A 13,734-nucleotide genomic window follows, 5' to 3' on the forward strand; every position below is an offset into this window, starting at 1 on the left:
GATAAATGCGATTATCGCCTTCTATTACTTCGACAGACTTTTAGGCCTGGGTGAATTGCGCCTCCTTAAGTAAATCTTACAAGACTTTGCCTAGATATCGACTAAAACACGAATGGAAACTTTACAACGAGCTTCTTTTTGGGAAAAGATGAACGCGGATTTGTGAAAAGCAGCGTTTCTTTTTTTTTCTTTTTATTATTATCCTTCGAAGGGCTCGCGCGCCCGCGGTCACAGCCGGACGCGAGCGGACTTTTTCTCGGATTGTGCGAGAGAAGTATTAATATAATAATACATATTATATAGCCGCTCGCCGTGCGGTTTCTGGAGAAACGGTCTCGTCGCATTACCCGTGGTGCTCCTTTAACTCTGGGGGTGGCTACTCTCGAAAAGAGAGATAGAAAAAGTCGCAGCGTATAAATTGACCGAATACCCGAATACTCTCGGCGCACAACGATGCAAAACGTCTCGATGGGGAACGCAAATGCCGACTTGCTCCTTGCTCAAGTTATCGGTTTATTATTTCTTGAGCAGAATTTATAGTGGGAGACGAGGACCTTCGAGAGACCTGCAAAATAAGACTCTAATGCGCCTCTGTACCGAGTACTATTATCGCTCTTTGCGATTGCTAAACATAAATACTTTTATATATCTACGGTATATATCTAGTGATATATATAACGACTCGATCCGCATTTAGCATTAAGTGTATTATAAAAATACGCGATATCTTATTTGACTGGAATTTATCTGCTGAAACACTCATTACGGGCAATTGGAACAAGTAATAAAACTATATAAGAATAGTAATTAAACTCGTGGTCCTCGTATTCTCTTCTCCCAACTATAAACTCCAGTTACCTTCACTCGTTCGCTTCGATCTGATGTTTGTTCACGACTTTTCGCGTGCGTCTCGCGTTTCATCACATTCGTGCCATTGGCATTCCGATAATGATCTCCACGTTTTTCTTCGTCATTATTCGTCAAGCGAATGCAACAGATTCTTTTTACGGCCTCAGCTAGACCCGGATTTGTCTGCACGGAGAAGATATCCTGATAAAGCTGTTGTACTCTTTATAATCTGCGTGTAAGAGCATGTGTGTGTATGTGTGTGTGTGTGTTATTCCGTATGATTTATCAACCCTAATATTCGGTAAATCGCAGTTTCGCGTAACGCGAGATTTTATTGTCGCAAGAATCTATCTCCGTCTGCGAAAGATCAACTGTTTCCTCCTGTTTCTCCCGTTGGCAGAGGACGATTGGACGGTATGTCGCACGGAGAACAATGTTGCACCAACAAAATGTTGCGCCGCGCGACTACTTCCGGGAACAAATGTGCGCGATCGAAACCGAAAACCTCATTCTCGCCGGCGCGGGCGATGTTTTGCGAGCTACAAATGAAACAGCGCAGTATATGCTCCATTGGATTTTTTTTGCCAATGCAATGATTTATTATTACGATGTTTCGTCCGTACAGACAACGCGAACATGTCATTCTTACAGCGTATAATTCACTTTTTGACACAATACAAACAACGCATGACGGAACACTTCCACGATCGACAAGAACAAACTTAAAAAATTACACATTCTCCTTTCAACATCAACATCAACATCACTATCGTCGTCATCATCGCCGATGACAATCCTCGCATCTTATCTACAGATTTCGCTAAAAACATACACGCTGAACAAAGGATCCGCTAAAATCTAGTGCCTTTCCGCTTTCCCAGTCGCAGGATATTCCGCGCAAAGTTACGACGAGTGCGTCAAATCGTAGATATTATTATTCGTCGAGCCGAACCGGAGATTCCTTTAACACGCTTTTCGTAGACTGTATTATGATCGATAATAATTGTTGCCAATCAATAACAAAAAAGAGCCGCGATGAAGCGTCGGTTTGCGAAGAAAGGACGACGACCAGTGGCGCATTTACGCTTCGAAGCGCCTCACATGCGAGAGCTGGAGATTTTCTAATTTCAAAATTTACGAAAAATTTCAGTTTTTTCTTCAGTTTTTCGAAAATAATTTTGTTCTAATTTCGTAGCGCGACTCAGGCTCGCGTAGAAAATACGCCACCGACCGCCGCGATCGTCGATCCGCGCTTGAAACGGTGTCCTTCGGCACAAGGCAGTGTAATTTATCTCGAGAAATCGTCGATCCTTCGACCACGATGAAGAGCAACCGTACGAACAACCGTGTTTCCCGTTCATCTCCATTGAGATCACCCCTCAAATTAATTTTAGTTTTAATATCACACAACTTTGCAAACATTTATCATTATAATCATTATTATGTTCTCGGACAAGAGCGCCCGATAATTGACTTAAGCTTGTGGTGTTAATTAATTCATATATTCTTCAGCTATTCATATCTCTCCCTCTCTCTCTCTCTCGCTCTCTCTCTCTCTCCCCCTCCCTCTGTCCCTCTTTTTTTAGAACTGCGACAACCCGGATGTCATTCTGTAGTTCGCAGATAGAAGCACGGAGATTCATACGAATGTATATTTGACGAAAATCGTACGAATATCCGAGAGAGCCTTTTTCTCCACCATCGCGCTATAAAACGGTAAAACATCGTATTCATCGTGCTCGAGAATCATACAGAAGGTGCCTTTTTTTCGAAAAATTAAGAAAAGGAATGAAAACGCAACGACGAGGAAAATCTCGTTTCTATCTCTCTCGCTTTTGCCCTTTATACAGCCCACGATCCCACTTTTATCGTTATAGCGGTGATTTCCCGTGTGTCAGGAATATTTCATGCGGTTTCCGGTTTTGTATCCTTACGCCTGGCTCCTCCGTTTTATCCCAATACGCTTCTCGAGGACGAGCCGAGCCTCAAAGAATCCCGCGCGTCGCCTTTATTCGCGATTCTTTCCCTTAGGAGATCGGCGATGGATCGAAATAAGAGGAATCCTTTTGAAATGAGTCTCCCGCACACCTACACTCCCCCTATGATGAAAAGGTGGTTTCGCGTATACTATTTTATCGGGATTCATGCGGAGACAGAGCGTCGCGGGACGAGCTAAAATAAAGGATAACGAAACGCGACTATTCTCACCAGTTTTTCCATGTAAAGAAGAAGAGGAAGAAGCCAGTATGCGAAGAGAATCCTATCGATCTCGATGGTTGGATTTCTAAGTTGTCGTGTCAATATACGACAACGATGAAAGATTGCCATCCGTAAATAGCACACGGATTCTTCAACGAATGGAAAAGAATGAAAGAATTTCGGTGAAAGAGAAATTTATCACTCTCGTCACACTCGAGCCCTTCTTCTTACATATTAAACCGTGAATGGAGCAAGCTGTCTTCGGATCGAATAGGTATAAAATAGGTCTCCTTAAAAATCTTCTTAAAAAATAGCATTACGTGAAGTTAACGCGTGTACAATGCGAGCCTCGATCCATCGGCATCGAATCGGTCTCCCGTGGAAAATAAAAAAAGGTTAATCGACGATGCGAGTCATTGAGTATCGCTTCGACCTTCGTTTCTCTCCTTCTTACACGTTCCCGATCAAAAGATCAACGAGAGACTAATAATGTACAAAAAGAAATTCGCGAGTTTCTCCGTATCAGAGAGAAAGTTTCAATGCGAAAACCAGCACGCCGATCTCGCAGTTCGCGCGGGATCTCAGCGTGGAGCGACCCTCTTATCCGGTCACAAAGAGGATCTCCCCGGCTCACTTGAGGTCCTCGTCGTCCTCGTTGGCGAGCAGCTCGTCGATATGCTTCTCCCAGTCGTTATCGTTGGCCGCAATGTCTTTCGTGGCTGTCACGTTCCTCTCCTGGCCGCTGCCACCGCCGTTATTGCTGCCCGTTACAACCTCGTAATCCTTTAGCTCGGCCTCCAATTCACGTTCCCAATCTTCTTCTGCGGAGAGGCACAAGCAGCGTTGTAGCTATTTTGCAGAGAGGGCCACACACTGGTCTTGTTTGTCTGTCTGTTTCGTCTGTTTGTGTTTCCACGCTGAATATCTGAGTTTCTTGTGCACGGAAATCATTTTACGTGTACAAAGTGTGTCTATGTGTGTGTGTGTGTGTGTGTGTGTGTGTGTGTGTGTGTGTGTGTGTGTGTGTTCGTGTAAAGTGTAAAAGTATTAGGATTGAAGGGGCAAAACTCAAATTACAGAACTGGAGAAAATCAAAGGGACGGGAAATGAGAACACGAGAGCGCAATGGAAGAAAGAGGGAAAGGCTTCGACATTTATGTTTCGAAAGCTTTCGCTCTAAATTCGGTTCGTTAAGCGCGTTAAAGACAAGGATATGTTAGTATAGCTTGAGATAGAGAAAGAGAAAGAAGAGATATTACACGGTTATCGAGAACGACGCGATTGCGATCGTGTGCTTTTTCCTATCCTGTCTGCGCTTACACGTCTTGCGGACGACGACGACGACGACGACGACGACGACAACGACGACGACGACGACGACGACGACGACAACGACGACGACGACGACGACGTCTTATCACACCATCACCGATTATATATAACTCTTTGGAAATTACAGCGAATTGCCGGAAGGAGTAGCTAAACTTAATCACGTTTCGCTTAACACGTACTCGTTACAAAAGTGACTGACTCACAATTACAAAAGTAATTAATCGGGATATCACGACTTAAATACTTCGGGAACGCGATTATCCGTGAGGTGCGCTGTCGCGAGAATTAATCCTCGTTGCGCTCTGAGCCAACAGTGCCCAAAGCCGTGCTTGAGACAAATATAAAGTTATAAAACGACAAAATAAATATTTCATATACACACGTACCGAAATAAAGTGTCAAAGAGCAAGTAATATTAGAGCCTCCGAGAGAATCGCTGAAAAAACAACCGAAATAAAAAATATCAAAAAGATTTAATTTTCGACGAATAAAATTGAAGTTTGCCCGAATAAAATTTTATATAAAATTGTTAATAACGCAAATACGATTTTTTTTTGTTACAGTCGCGCTAGTTCAAACACAGCTCTTGGACACCGTCGCGCTAAAGTAATTCGTCGTTCAGGCGCGAAATTATTTAATATTACCGTGCGTACGTTTAAAAATCGTGCGGAAATAAACTATTATAGTAATAGGCGTCAATAAATAATGCGGCCCCTATGAAAATGCTTAATTTAAATAATATTCACTTGCGGAGTATTTCCCAGTCGTATCGCCCGTCTTATCCCCGTGTTACGCTCCAACAGTTAAATCGAGCTCGTGGATGATCCCAAGACGCAGCTTAAACGTATCTGGATGCAGCCATCTCTAAGGAAAGTAAATGAAAGGAAGGAACAGGGCGACGGCCGTCTCCCGCGTTTTTCTCCTTCGAGAGGCATGAAATACTGAAAATGCTTTGCAAAACGTTTGCTCTCCGTCTATCGATTCGTTCTTACGTGCGTCCGACGTTGAACTGCGACAATCTCGATATCTTCGACGCGGAAAAGTCGTGCGGAGGGAAAAAGTTGCGCACCGCGCGAGAACCGAAAGCCATAATTCAGTTGTCGCAGACTTTTATCAGACTGCGCGAAACGAAAGCGGATAATCCGATATTTTCGTGCGCGTTTTTACGAAAATCTACGTCCCTTTTCTGTAAAACTACGCTTACTGTACTAAAATAAAAAAATAAAAAATAAAAAAAATCAGGTAAAATATAAATGCCATACAAAATCGTATCTCCTACTATTTTACTTCACGATAATCTATGCCGCGTCTACGAATTCTTTTATCTTCTAGTCAGCTTCAATATAAGTGTAAAAATAAAAAAAAGCGATGCAGCATATCGTGAATTAAACAATACATATGGAATGTACATAATCGTTTCAACTATAACAAAATAAATAAGAATCAAGTTTGCTTATTTCATTAATAAAATACTATAAAAAGTACGTACAAAATTCAAACGCAATCAAATGAAACGATCTATTTGACTGTCGTAATACTGCTAAATGTCGATGTTCTCTGCGATACCAACTCTTGAAAGAAGATCTTACAGAATTCTTAACGCTACTTCGATAATTCAGAACAGGCAATTTCGCATCGCCGTGGGCGATGAGATTTTATCCAATCGCAAAAGCACATCCACTTTGTCTCTCTTTTCGGAGGGGAGGCTTTAAAACGCATCTCTCGCGGTAGATGCGCAACAACAATCGTTCGTCGGACGCGTTTACGCCAATCGTTTTACTCAATCGTTTGACGTCCGTGTTAAAAAACTTCGCGCGGGCGTAATTAATTTATCTCGGTCTATCTTTCTCCCGGCGGACAATCGGATACTGCGTAAAAACGGATCGCACCCCTTCCCCCGCCCCGACCAGCCGCTGTTTTCGTATCGAAAGAAAATCGCTACAATAGCTACACCACCCACGAGAGCACCGGGACACCAGCGGCATTATAACTCGTTTCTCGGTAAAACACGTATTGTCATTCAACGAATTTTACAGCGGCGGGATAAAAATCCGAACGCCCTCCACCGATAATCACCGGGTCTCGGCGAAATCGTCTCTCGTCCCGTAATTTAGGATTTTTTTTTTTTACATCTATTGTATGTTTCGCGAGAGCCTGCGGATTTTCTCTTGCAAGCGACCTGATTTCTCGTTAGGGGACACACGTGCGATATCACGAAGAAGATCACGGGGAAAGATTTCGGATTAAGAAATATCGCGCCACCGTCTTTATATTTTATTTAGCAATAGTATATATATATATATATATATATATATATATATATATATATTTATACATATATTTCTCTTTTATTTTCCTTAGGTCTCCATTTAATTAATCTCTTATGAAGATATACCTATAATTTAAGTTTGCAGTTTGCGCAACTCTTGCGTTATTCATCAATAACTGCGTTATACTTCCCGATTTGTTGATTTTTACTCGGTCGTGTTCTGCGTTTAGTTATTATGCTTTACAAAGACACGGAGAGAATCGAGAACAGGCTAGATTTAATTGGAATTGATACAAGAGAGAGGGAGAGATAACAGCAAAACGGTCAAACATACAGACACGTAGCCGAATATCTTTTTTGCTATCATTCCGATTGTGTGTGTGTACGTTTCGATATTTTCTTTCTCGTTCTTCGTTCTCTCGCGGAACCCCCCCCTCCCCTTTATTGTTGTGTTTCCATCTGTTTTATTCATTATATTCGCATATGTGCGCACAATATTTCGACGTGACGACCTTTTGTTTATCTACGCTTACTTTTTCCTTTCCGCCGGCGTTTTCATCTTCGATTTTCTGCCTCTCGCAAAATTTTCGGGGCCGGGCAAAATTTCAGACACGTCTGCTCGACATAAATGTTCAAAATAAATCCTAAAAGTAATATATTTTTTCAATTTTGAATATTCATATCGAGTAGAATATTTTCGAAATTAGAATCGCGAGTATCCCACGTTTATATACAACACTCTTCCTTCTTTCTCGAGAATTTTTGCTCGGCCCCGAGGCTGTTTGCCAGCGTTTCGTTGCCCACATCAATTCTCGATTCCTCATCATCGGCTGTTTGTGACGTGAATCATCTCGTCTTCTCATTGCTGATTCAGGTATTAGCGTTTAATGGCGTTTAATCGGTGCAATGACCTCGCAGTGTGACAGTTACAACAAAGATGATATTCACGCCACAATCACGCAGCAGTATACATGTACGTTTCTCTCTGCTTAATCCCGTTGTGACACGCATTACAACGAATGTGCGCTGATTGCAAGCTTGTCTCGTCGGAGCTAAGCATCCACCGATGCACCGTGACAAGTGGATCTAAACAGATCGCAAGGATCGAGCGGAAACGTATCGAACTTATCCCGACGAGCCAATAATAGCTCGTCTCTTCGTCTACGACGAGAGCTCGAGATATGCTCTTGATTAAAATATAAAAATGCTTCCAGTGCCCGCTCAAGACATTTCAACCCTCCTTCACGTGAAAAGTAAGAATCCGTGTATGGTAGTTAAATTTTAGTTGTGTATAACCAAAATTTAGCTACACACAGGTTCTTGATGCTGCAACTAACGTTTTCTTTTTCGTGTAAATAGTCGCTAACGACAGTGTTAAAATTAGAGAGCCTGAAAAACGCTACTTGGTGAAAATTTGTCTCCTCACTGCGCTAATTACATCATAAATTTATGTTTTCAATGACGGACTCGACAGTCTATAATATTCTCAAATCGACTTTGCTGTTTCTTACACGCGTCCGTTGCGTTCTGAAGTTATAAAAGGTGAGGAGGCGTTCCACATTTTGCACGATGACTTCCTCGCCGAGTTCGTACTCGACGTCGCGTTTAATCGAGCTGATCCTTGCGACTGGCACGAAATCGCGTGGGCTGCCGACGATCGGAAACGGAACAAATATCCGCGAAAAAGGAACACGCTGTTCGTCCCGTGGAAACGTTCGTGTCGGGGAAGGTGGTTTCGCGATCGAACGTAACAGGAACGAAGAATAAAAGAGGACAAGAAAAAGAGAGAAAGAAAAAAGGGGAGAGAGACGGAAATGGGAACGGGGTAGAAAAACAGACGCGAGGAGAGGTCTCAGTATCGCAAGAACTGAAATTGTCAGTTTTCGAGAGTGGGAAGCATGTATATCTCTGAGGGGGTGTGCTTTGGATAATGGCATTTGGGGGGCACTCTCCTCTTCTTTTAGGCTGTTGACAAAATAGAATGAAAAGCGGTCGTTTAGTTAGAGCGCCCATGTAAAAGAGAAACAAAAAAAAAGAAAGAAAGAGAGAAAGAAACGTTCAACATCGGCAACGACATGACGTCGCACGTCGGAAGACATGTCGTTGCCGCACACTTAGAATTCGGAAACAAGCAATCGCTAAAGAAAGCACAGACAGGAAGATTGAAGGGATGTACAGAGAAGCTACGTAAGAAACGACACTAGCTTTGGTGGTGGTGTAACACACTGAGAAATTAAGGTCAGGCTTTTCGCACGGTGGCATTAATTTCATACTCACGAGGAGAGTACTCTTGGACCGTGTCGTGGCACAGATCGAGCTCTTGCATCGATCACCTCGGTGACCCGTTTCCCGTTTTGCTGGTGAGATCAATGAATGGTACGTAAACCCGCGTGGCAAGAAATAGTTTTCGACAAGTACTATTTCTCAGCCGACAACAAATTTCGCTATTTAACAGGACGCAATTGCCTGAAATGGTCCTGCGTTCCTCCAATTCTACACTTGTAAGAGCTATGTAACGGGTGTTCTAGACGTTTCGCTTTTCCACATTTTCATACAAATCTTTTTGTCTTTTTCCATCCAGTGTCAGTTAATCAAAGAAACGATAAAACGCAATTATATATTGCTGTGAACGTTCATTTATCGTAAACTTTGTATGATTTCTAATTCAATCTTGATCGCGTACATTAATCACCAGCAAACAAGGAAAGGTGTCCTCATCATATAATTATGCAAAGTCTCGTTGGTGGTCGTAACTTCTAATGAAGACTAAGAAAATGGGGAATCTAGGATTCTCTGGAAGTAAATTATTCTAACCGGACAATCGTAACTCCACAGACACGATCTGTCGCTATAGAAATTCGGAAATTCTCATTTAAAAGGCAAATCCTGCGAGTAGTGCAATCCATTTAAAGGCCAAGTCTAGAATTACTCTCATTTTTCTTGCGATCACCGCGATATCTTCGCGTCTCATCGACGAGGATTATCGCGAGAAAATTAGCGATCGAGATCGACAGATCACGTGTGCGGGAGAGTTAACGACGACCAACGATCAACGACTGACCTTTCGGCGGTTGCATCCCCAGTTTTTTCATTCCCTCTCGGACCTCCTCGAGGTCTGTGTCCGAGACCCTCATGGTATCGGATACGAACTCGTGACCTGGCGAATCGGCCAGCGCGCTGTTACTGCTCGTCGTCGTGACGCCGGTGGTGGTTGTCTGGCCAGTGGTCATTTGAACTGTTCGCAAGACAACACTGACGGCTAAACTAGACGGGTAGGGGTGCGCGCATGTGTACGTGTTCATGTACATGAGAATGCCGTGTGTCATTATGTACATTAGCGCGCGTGTGTTTACGTATCTAATGCTAACGCTAAGTCTACTGGAACCTGATTTCGCACGCAACGATCAGTAATCGTAAACGGGGGGAGGAAGAGAAGGAAAGGAGGGAGATGCCGCGATTGTTTGCTGAAGCCAATCGCATCCAGTTCCAGGAACGCGAAAGCAGGAGGAACTTTAATTAATCTAAACACGAAAGTGGAATGGCAATTAATCTACTAAGTGCGAGATATCGTTAAATTAAATACACGCGCATCCTAAATTCTCTTACGAAAATAAAACTGCTAGCGCGAGCCACCTCAGGACCGATACACGTTCGACGAAATGGTCGATGGAGCCAAAATATTATATTTATATTGACGACAAAAGTCATCTTTATCTACGGTCTAATATCCCGGAGAAAGGATACCGCGAAACGCTTCTGAATCCTGAGGTGTGAAGTTATCGTTCTTTCATCAGCCGGCAAATATTCGGGATATTCTTCGGCCGAGTACTGCGGAAGTTCTCCCAGCGCTTTCTTCTCGATAAATTCAATTTCTCGCGATACACTAGAACTGGAGCGAAATTGGATCTTTCCTCTATCCAAAGGAGAGACGACGGGAGTTGGTTCAATGATCGGAGACGGTGCGATGAAGAGATGAGAACGCGGGAGAGAGAGAAAGAGAGAAAAAGAGAGAAAAAGTAAGGAGATTCTTATACATTCACAGAATAATTTTTGACTTCTAGGATCTTTCAACGCGTTTGCATTCATTTTACCCATAATCGATTTCTCGATTTAATCAACGAGTATTTCTTTTAATCCGTTAATTTATTCACGTCGTTGATTGTTTGTACGATCAAGGGGTTGCTCGCGTGAAGAACGATTCCTGTTCTTTTTCTTTTTCTCTTCCTCTTTCTCCGACGCCGTAATTGCGACGTGACACCACGTTTCGTGCAAAAGCTCATGTACATGATGGAACGTATTGATAAATCCGTATAAATCGTCAATGACGTACCTTCTATTTCATTAAATAAACTGCTTAATCGGGGACTTTAATCCGAATAAAATTCTCTTCCCCTCTTTATCCTTTTCTTTATCAACTTGTTTACGATTGCTTTATTAATATAAAATTAATTTAAGCATTCTAGTGTTTCATGAAAGAGCTTATCGAACTTATCAATAATTAATACTATTGTAATATTATATGATATGTATTATTCTCTCTTGGATTGATCTACAATATAATTATATATTATGTATGAAGAAATTATTATTAATAAATTGTAATGTCATAATATATATTACGTAATATCAATTTTGTAGATCAAAGTATCAAAATATCGATTTCGTGTTCCATTAACTTTCACATAGATTACGTAAATGAAATGCGAGCTGCACATGCCTGAGCCGTAATCACGAACTCAATTTTGAATTCGCTAATCTTATAAAACATTACAGCGATATCTTCGTCCAATTGAACTTTAAGTTATAACCTCGAATCAATACGTTCCCAGCATCCGGCATGATATTTGCACAAGAAACGCATGCCACTACAGACACACTATCTCAAAAACTCCACACCATGCAAAAAGTCCACCGTGGGACTGCTGCTAATTGGAATTGCAAATCAGGCGTAAACGCAGCGCGACGCCGCCGATCTCTCTACCCCCGTCTGCAAGCTCTGTATCTTGCAGCTTGCATCAGCCAATCCGGTGAGGTTTATCTCGGCAAGACGTCGTGCTGCGAACGTCAAAGGGAAAGCCCCGTTTTCGCAGACAGTCGGAATTTTCCGACTCTCGGCAAACGATGCATCAGTCGGAAAATCTGGCTAATGCAAAATGTGACCATGTCTTAAGCTGAAAGTTATAAGTAAGTAGAAAATTATTAATATTATAAATAATTAATATTATTACTGTCTAATTGGACATCTTGGTCGCTTTATCGATGTCTTGATATCGAAATTTCAATATTAAAGGAAATTGCAGCAGAGGAAATTTCTAATTTTACTCAAAGGCCAATGTGGTTGAGATTCTTGCTTTGACAAACTGTATACACGTTGTTCGGCTGAATATGATAACTTGGTCACACTTTAATTTGCTAATCCACATATTCCGACCGCATATAGGACGTCCCCTTTAGTATTGTGGAAAGCTGCGTGCTCCGTAATCAATATTAACAGATCAGGAAGCGCGACGACGCTCTCGAGCAAAACTGGAGAACCTAATCACGTCGCAATGCCAACGTTGGCGTACTATGCAAACCGCTCTACGTAACAAAGTAAAAAAAAAATAAAACAGAAGAAACAAATTACCTTGAGTATGATCGATGCTGTCGGAGCTGGCGAGCGTTTGATTGGGGTTGCTTTCCGCTTGCTGTTGGCTGGCCATCGCGTTCAACTCATAGCCCTGACGCAGCAAGGACACCCGATAGAAGTAGTTGCGCCAGAAGTTCTCCTCAGATATGCTGCCGCAAATAGGTCGGGTAAATTCCCCAGAATCGACGAAGGGGATCAACGAAGGGATCAGATTCCGGGATCATGATTCGCAGTCACGCTAATTAACGTTGTGCTTCGCGATAGTATTTCATCGGAGTTGTAAACCGATTAATCGTCGGGGCGATTAAATCTGTACAATGTACTCATATTCCTGCACGGCACTTTCGCACGATAATCGCCCTCGCTCGTGGCCCTTGACATTTACGTACACAGGTCTCGAAACACGATCAATTTCGAAACGACGAGATCGACTAATTGTTCAAATCGAGTAATTAAGGGAGCAAACTGTGCATTAACTTTTTATCGATCTTTTTATTGGTCACTTATTACCAACCTTTCATTAAATACTTTTTCTGACTTTTCTTTATTTCATTGAACTGAACGAAATTACGAAGACAATAAAATGCATTATTTTTATCGTATGTTACGGCGTAATTTAATTATTTTTTTCATGTTAGTCGCCAAGTATAAAATTAATTAAAAATTATTCGGTACTTTAAGAAAACACGTTCGAAAGTTAATTAAATCAAATCATATTCATAATGGTATTTTATGATTATTATTTGTAACATATTTATAACTAACATAAATGTTAATTTTTTATTGCACACGCATCACTGCGCGATCAGAATGCGATCTTGTGAGCGCGATTATTTTTGCAACAAAACACGCGTCAGAATTATTAATTGTATGTACCGCAAAACATATGCAAAATAATAACGTAAACATCTGTTATGATCGTTTTAATTTTAATTAATAAAATGAAAATTAAAACCATTTAAAATGAATTATAAAATATCAAGAATTAATTGAAGAGCGTGAACCTGTTATTTTCAATATTTTCGTGAGATATCAAATAAATGGTACGGAAGAGCAACGTTATGGATCGTTTTACGACAGTGAATACTTTAATCTACTTACACTTTCGGGACAAGCTCGAACCTCATAGCTTCAAGATTCGGATCCAGGGCAAGGGTGGCCTGTGCCATTGGCTGAACGGCCTCGAAATCCCAAGCGAATTCTACGCCTGGTGGTGGTGCTCTCACGAAATTACGTCGATCCTGAAATCCATGAGAAGGTTGAATCCTCACTTAATCTTATCGGCTCGACTGAAGCCATCCGCCAAATTCGTAACATTAATCTTTTATAAATAATGCGTAAATAAATAGCATAGTGTTCTTAATAGCATAACTAAACGACTAAAAGTTTTTTTTTTCAAAGATAAAAATATTCTCTTTAATAAACCATTATAAATCGTTCCAAGTTTCCGAGAATT

At 41.6% G+C, this 13,734-nt stretch overlaps 1 protein-coding gene across 4 annotated transcripts in view; it reads right to left on the reverse strand.

Annotated features, from left to right (window-relative positions):
- Window positions 1-1,419: 1,419 nt before the first annotated feature.
- LOC105193156 (synapse-associated protein of 47 kDa) overlaps window positions 1,420-13,734 on the reverse strand; it is a 70,430-nt gene continuing 58,115 nt past the window's right edge. Inside the window, exons 6-9 of one of the 4 annotated variants that reach the window (XM_011157507.3) lie at window positions 13,380-13,519; window positions 12,276-12,427; window positions 9,711-9,884; window positions 1,420-3,869 (exon numbers count right to left, since the gene is read on the reverse strand). In XM_011157507.3, coding sequence (XP_011155809.1) covers window positions 3,679-3,869; window positions 9,711-9,884; window positions 12,276-12,427; window positions 13,380-13,519 — 657 coding nt within the window. In that variant the 3' untranslated portion in view covers window positions 1,420-3,678. Of the gene's footprint in view, window positions 3,870-3,935; window positions 8,615-9,710; window positions 9,885-12,275; window positions 12,428-13,379; window positions 13,520-13,734 lie in introns of those variants that run through there. The other 3 variants (XM_026137382.2, XM_011157508.3, XM_026137383.2) reach the window with 3 other exon arrangements.

The sequence above is a fragment of the Solenopsis invicta genome, chromosome 3, assembly GCF_016802725.1.
Source record: "Solenopsis invicta isolate M01_SB chromosome 3, UNIL_Sinv_3.0, whole genome shotgun sequence".
NCBI lineage: Eukaryota > Metazoa > Arthropoda > Insecta > Hymenoptera > Formicidae > Solenopsis > Solenopsis invicta.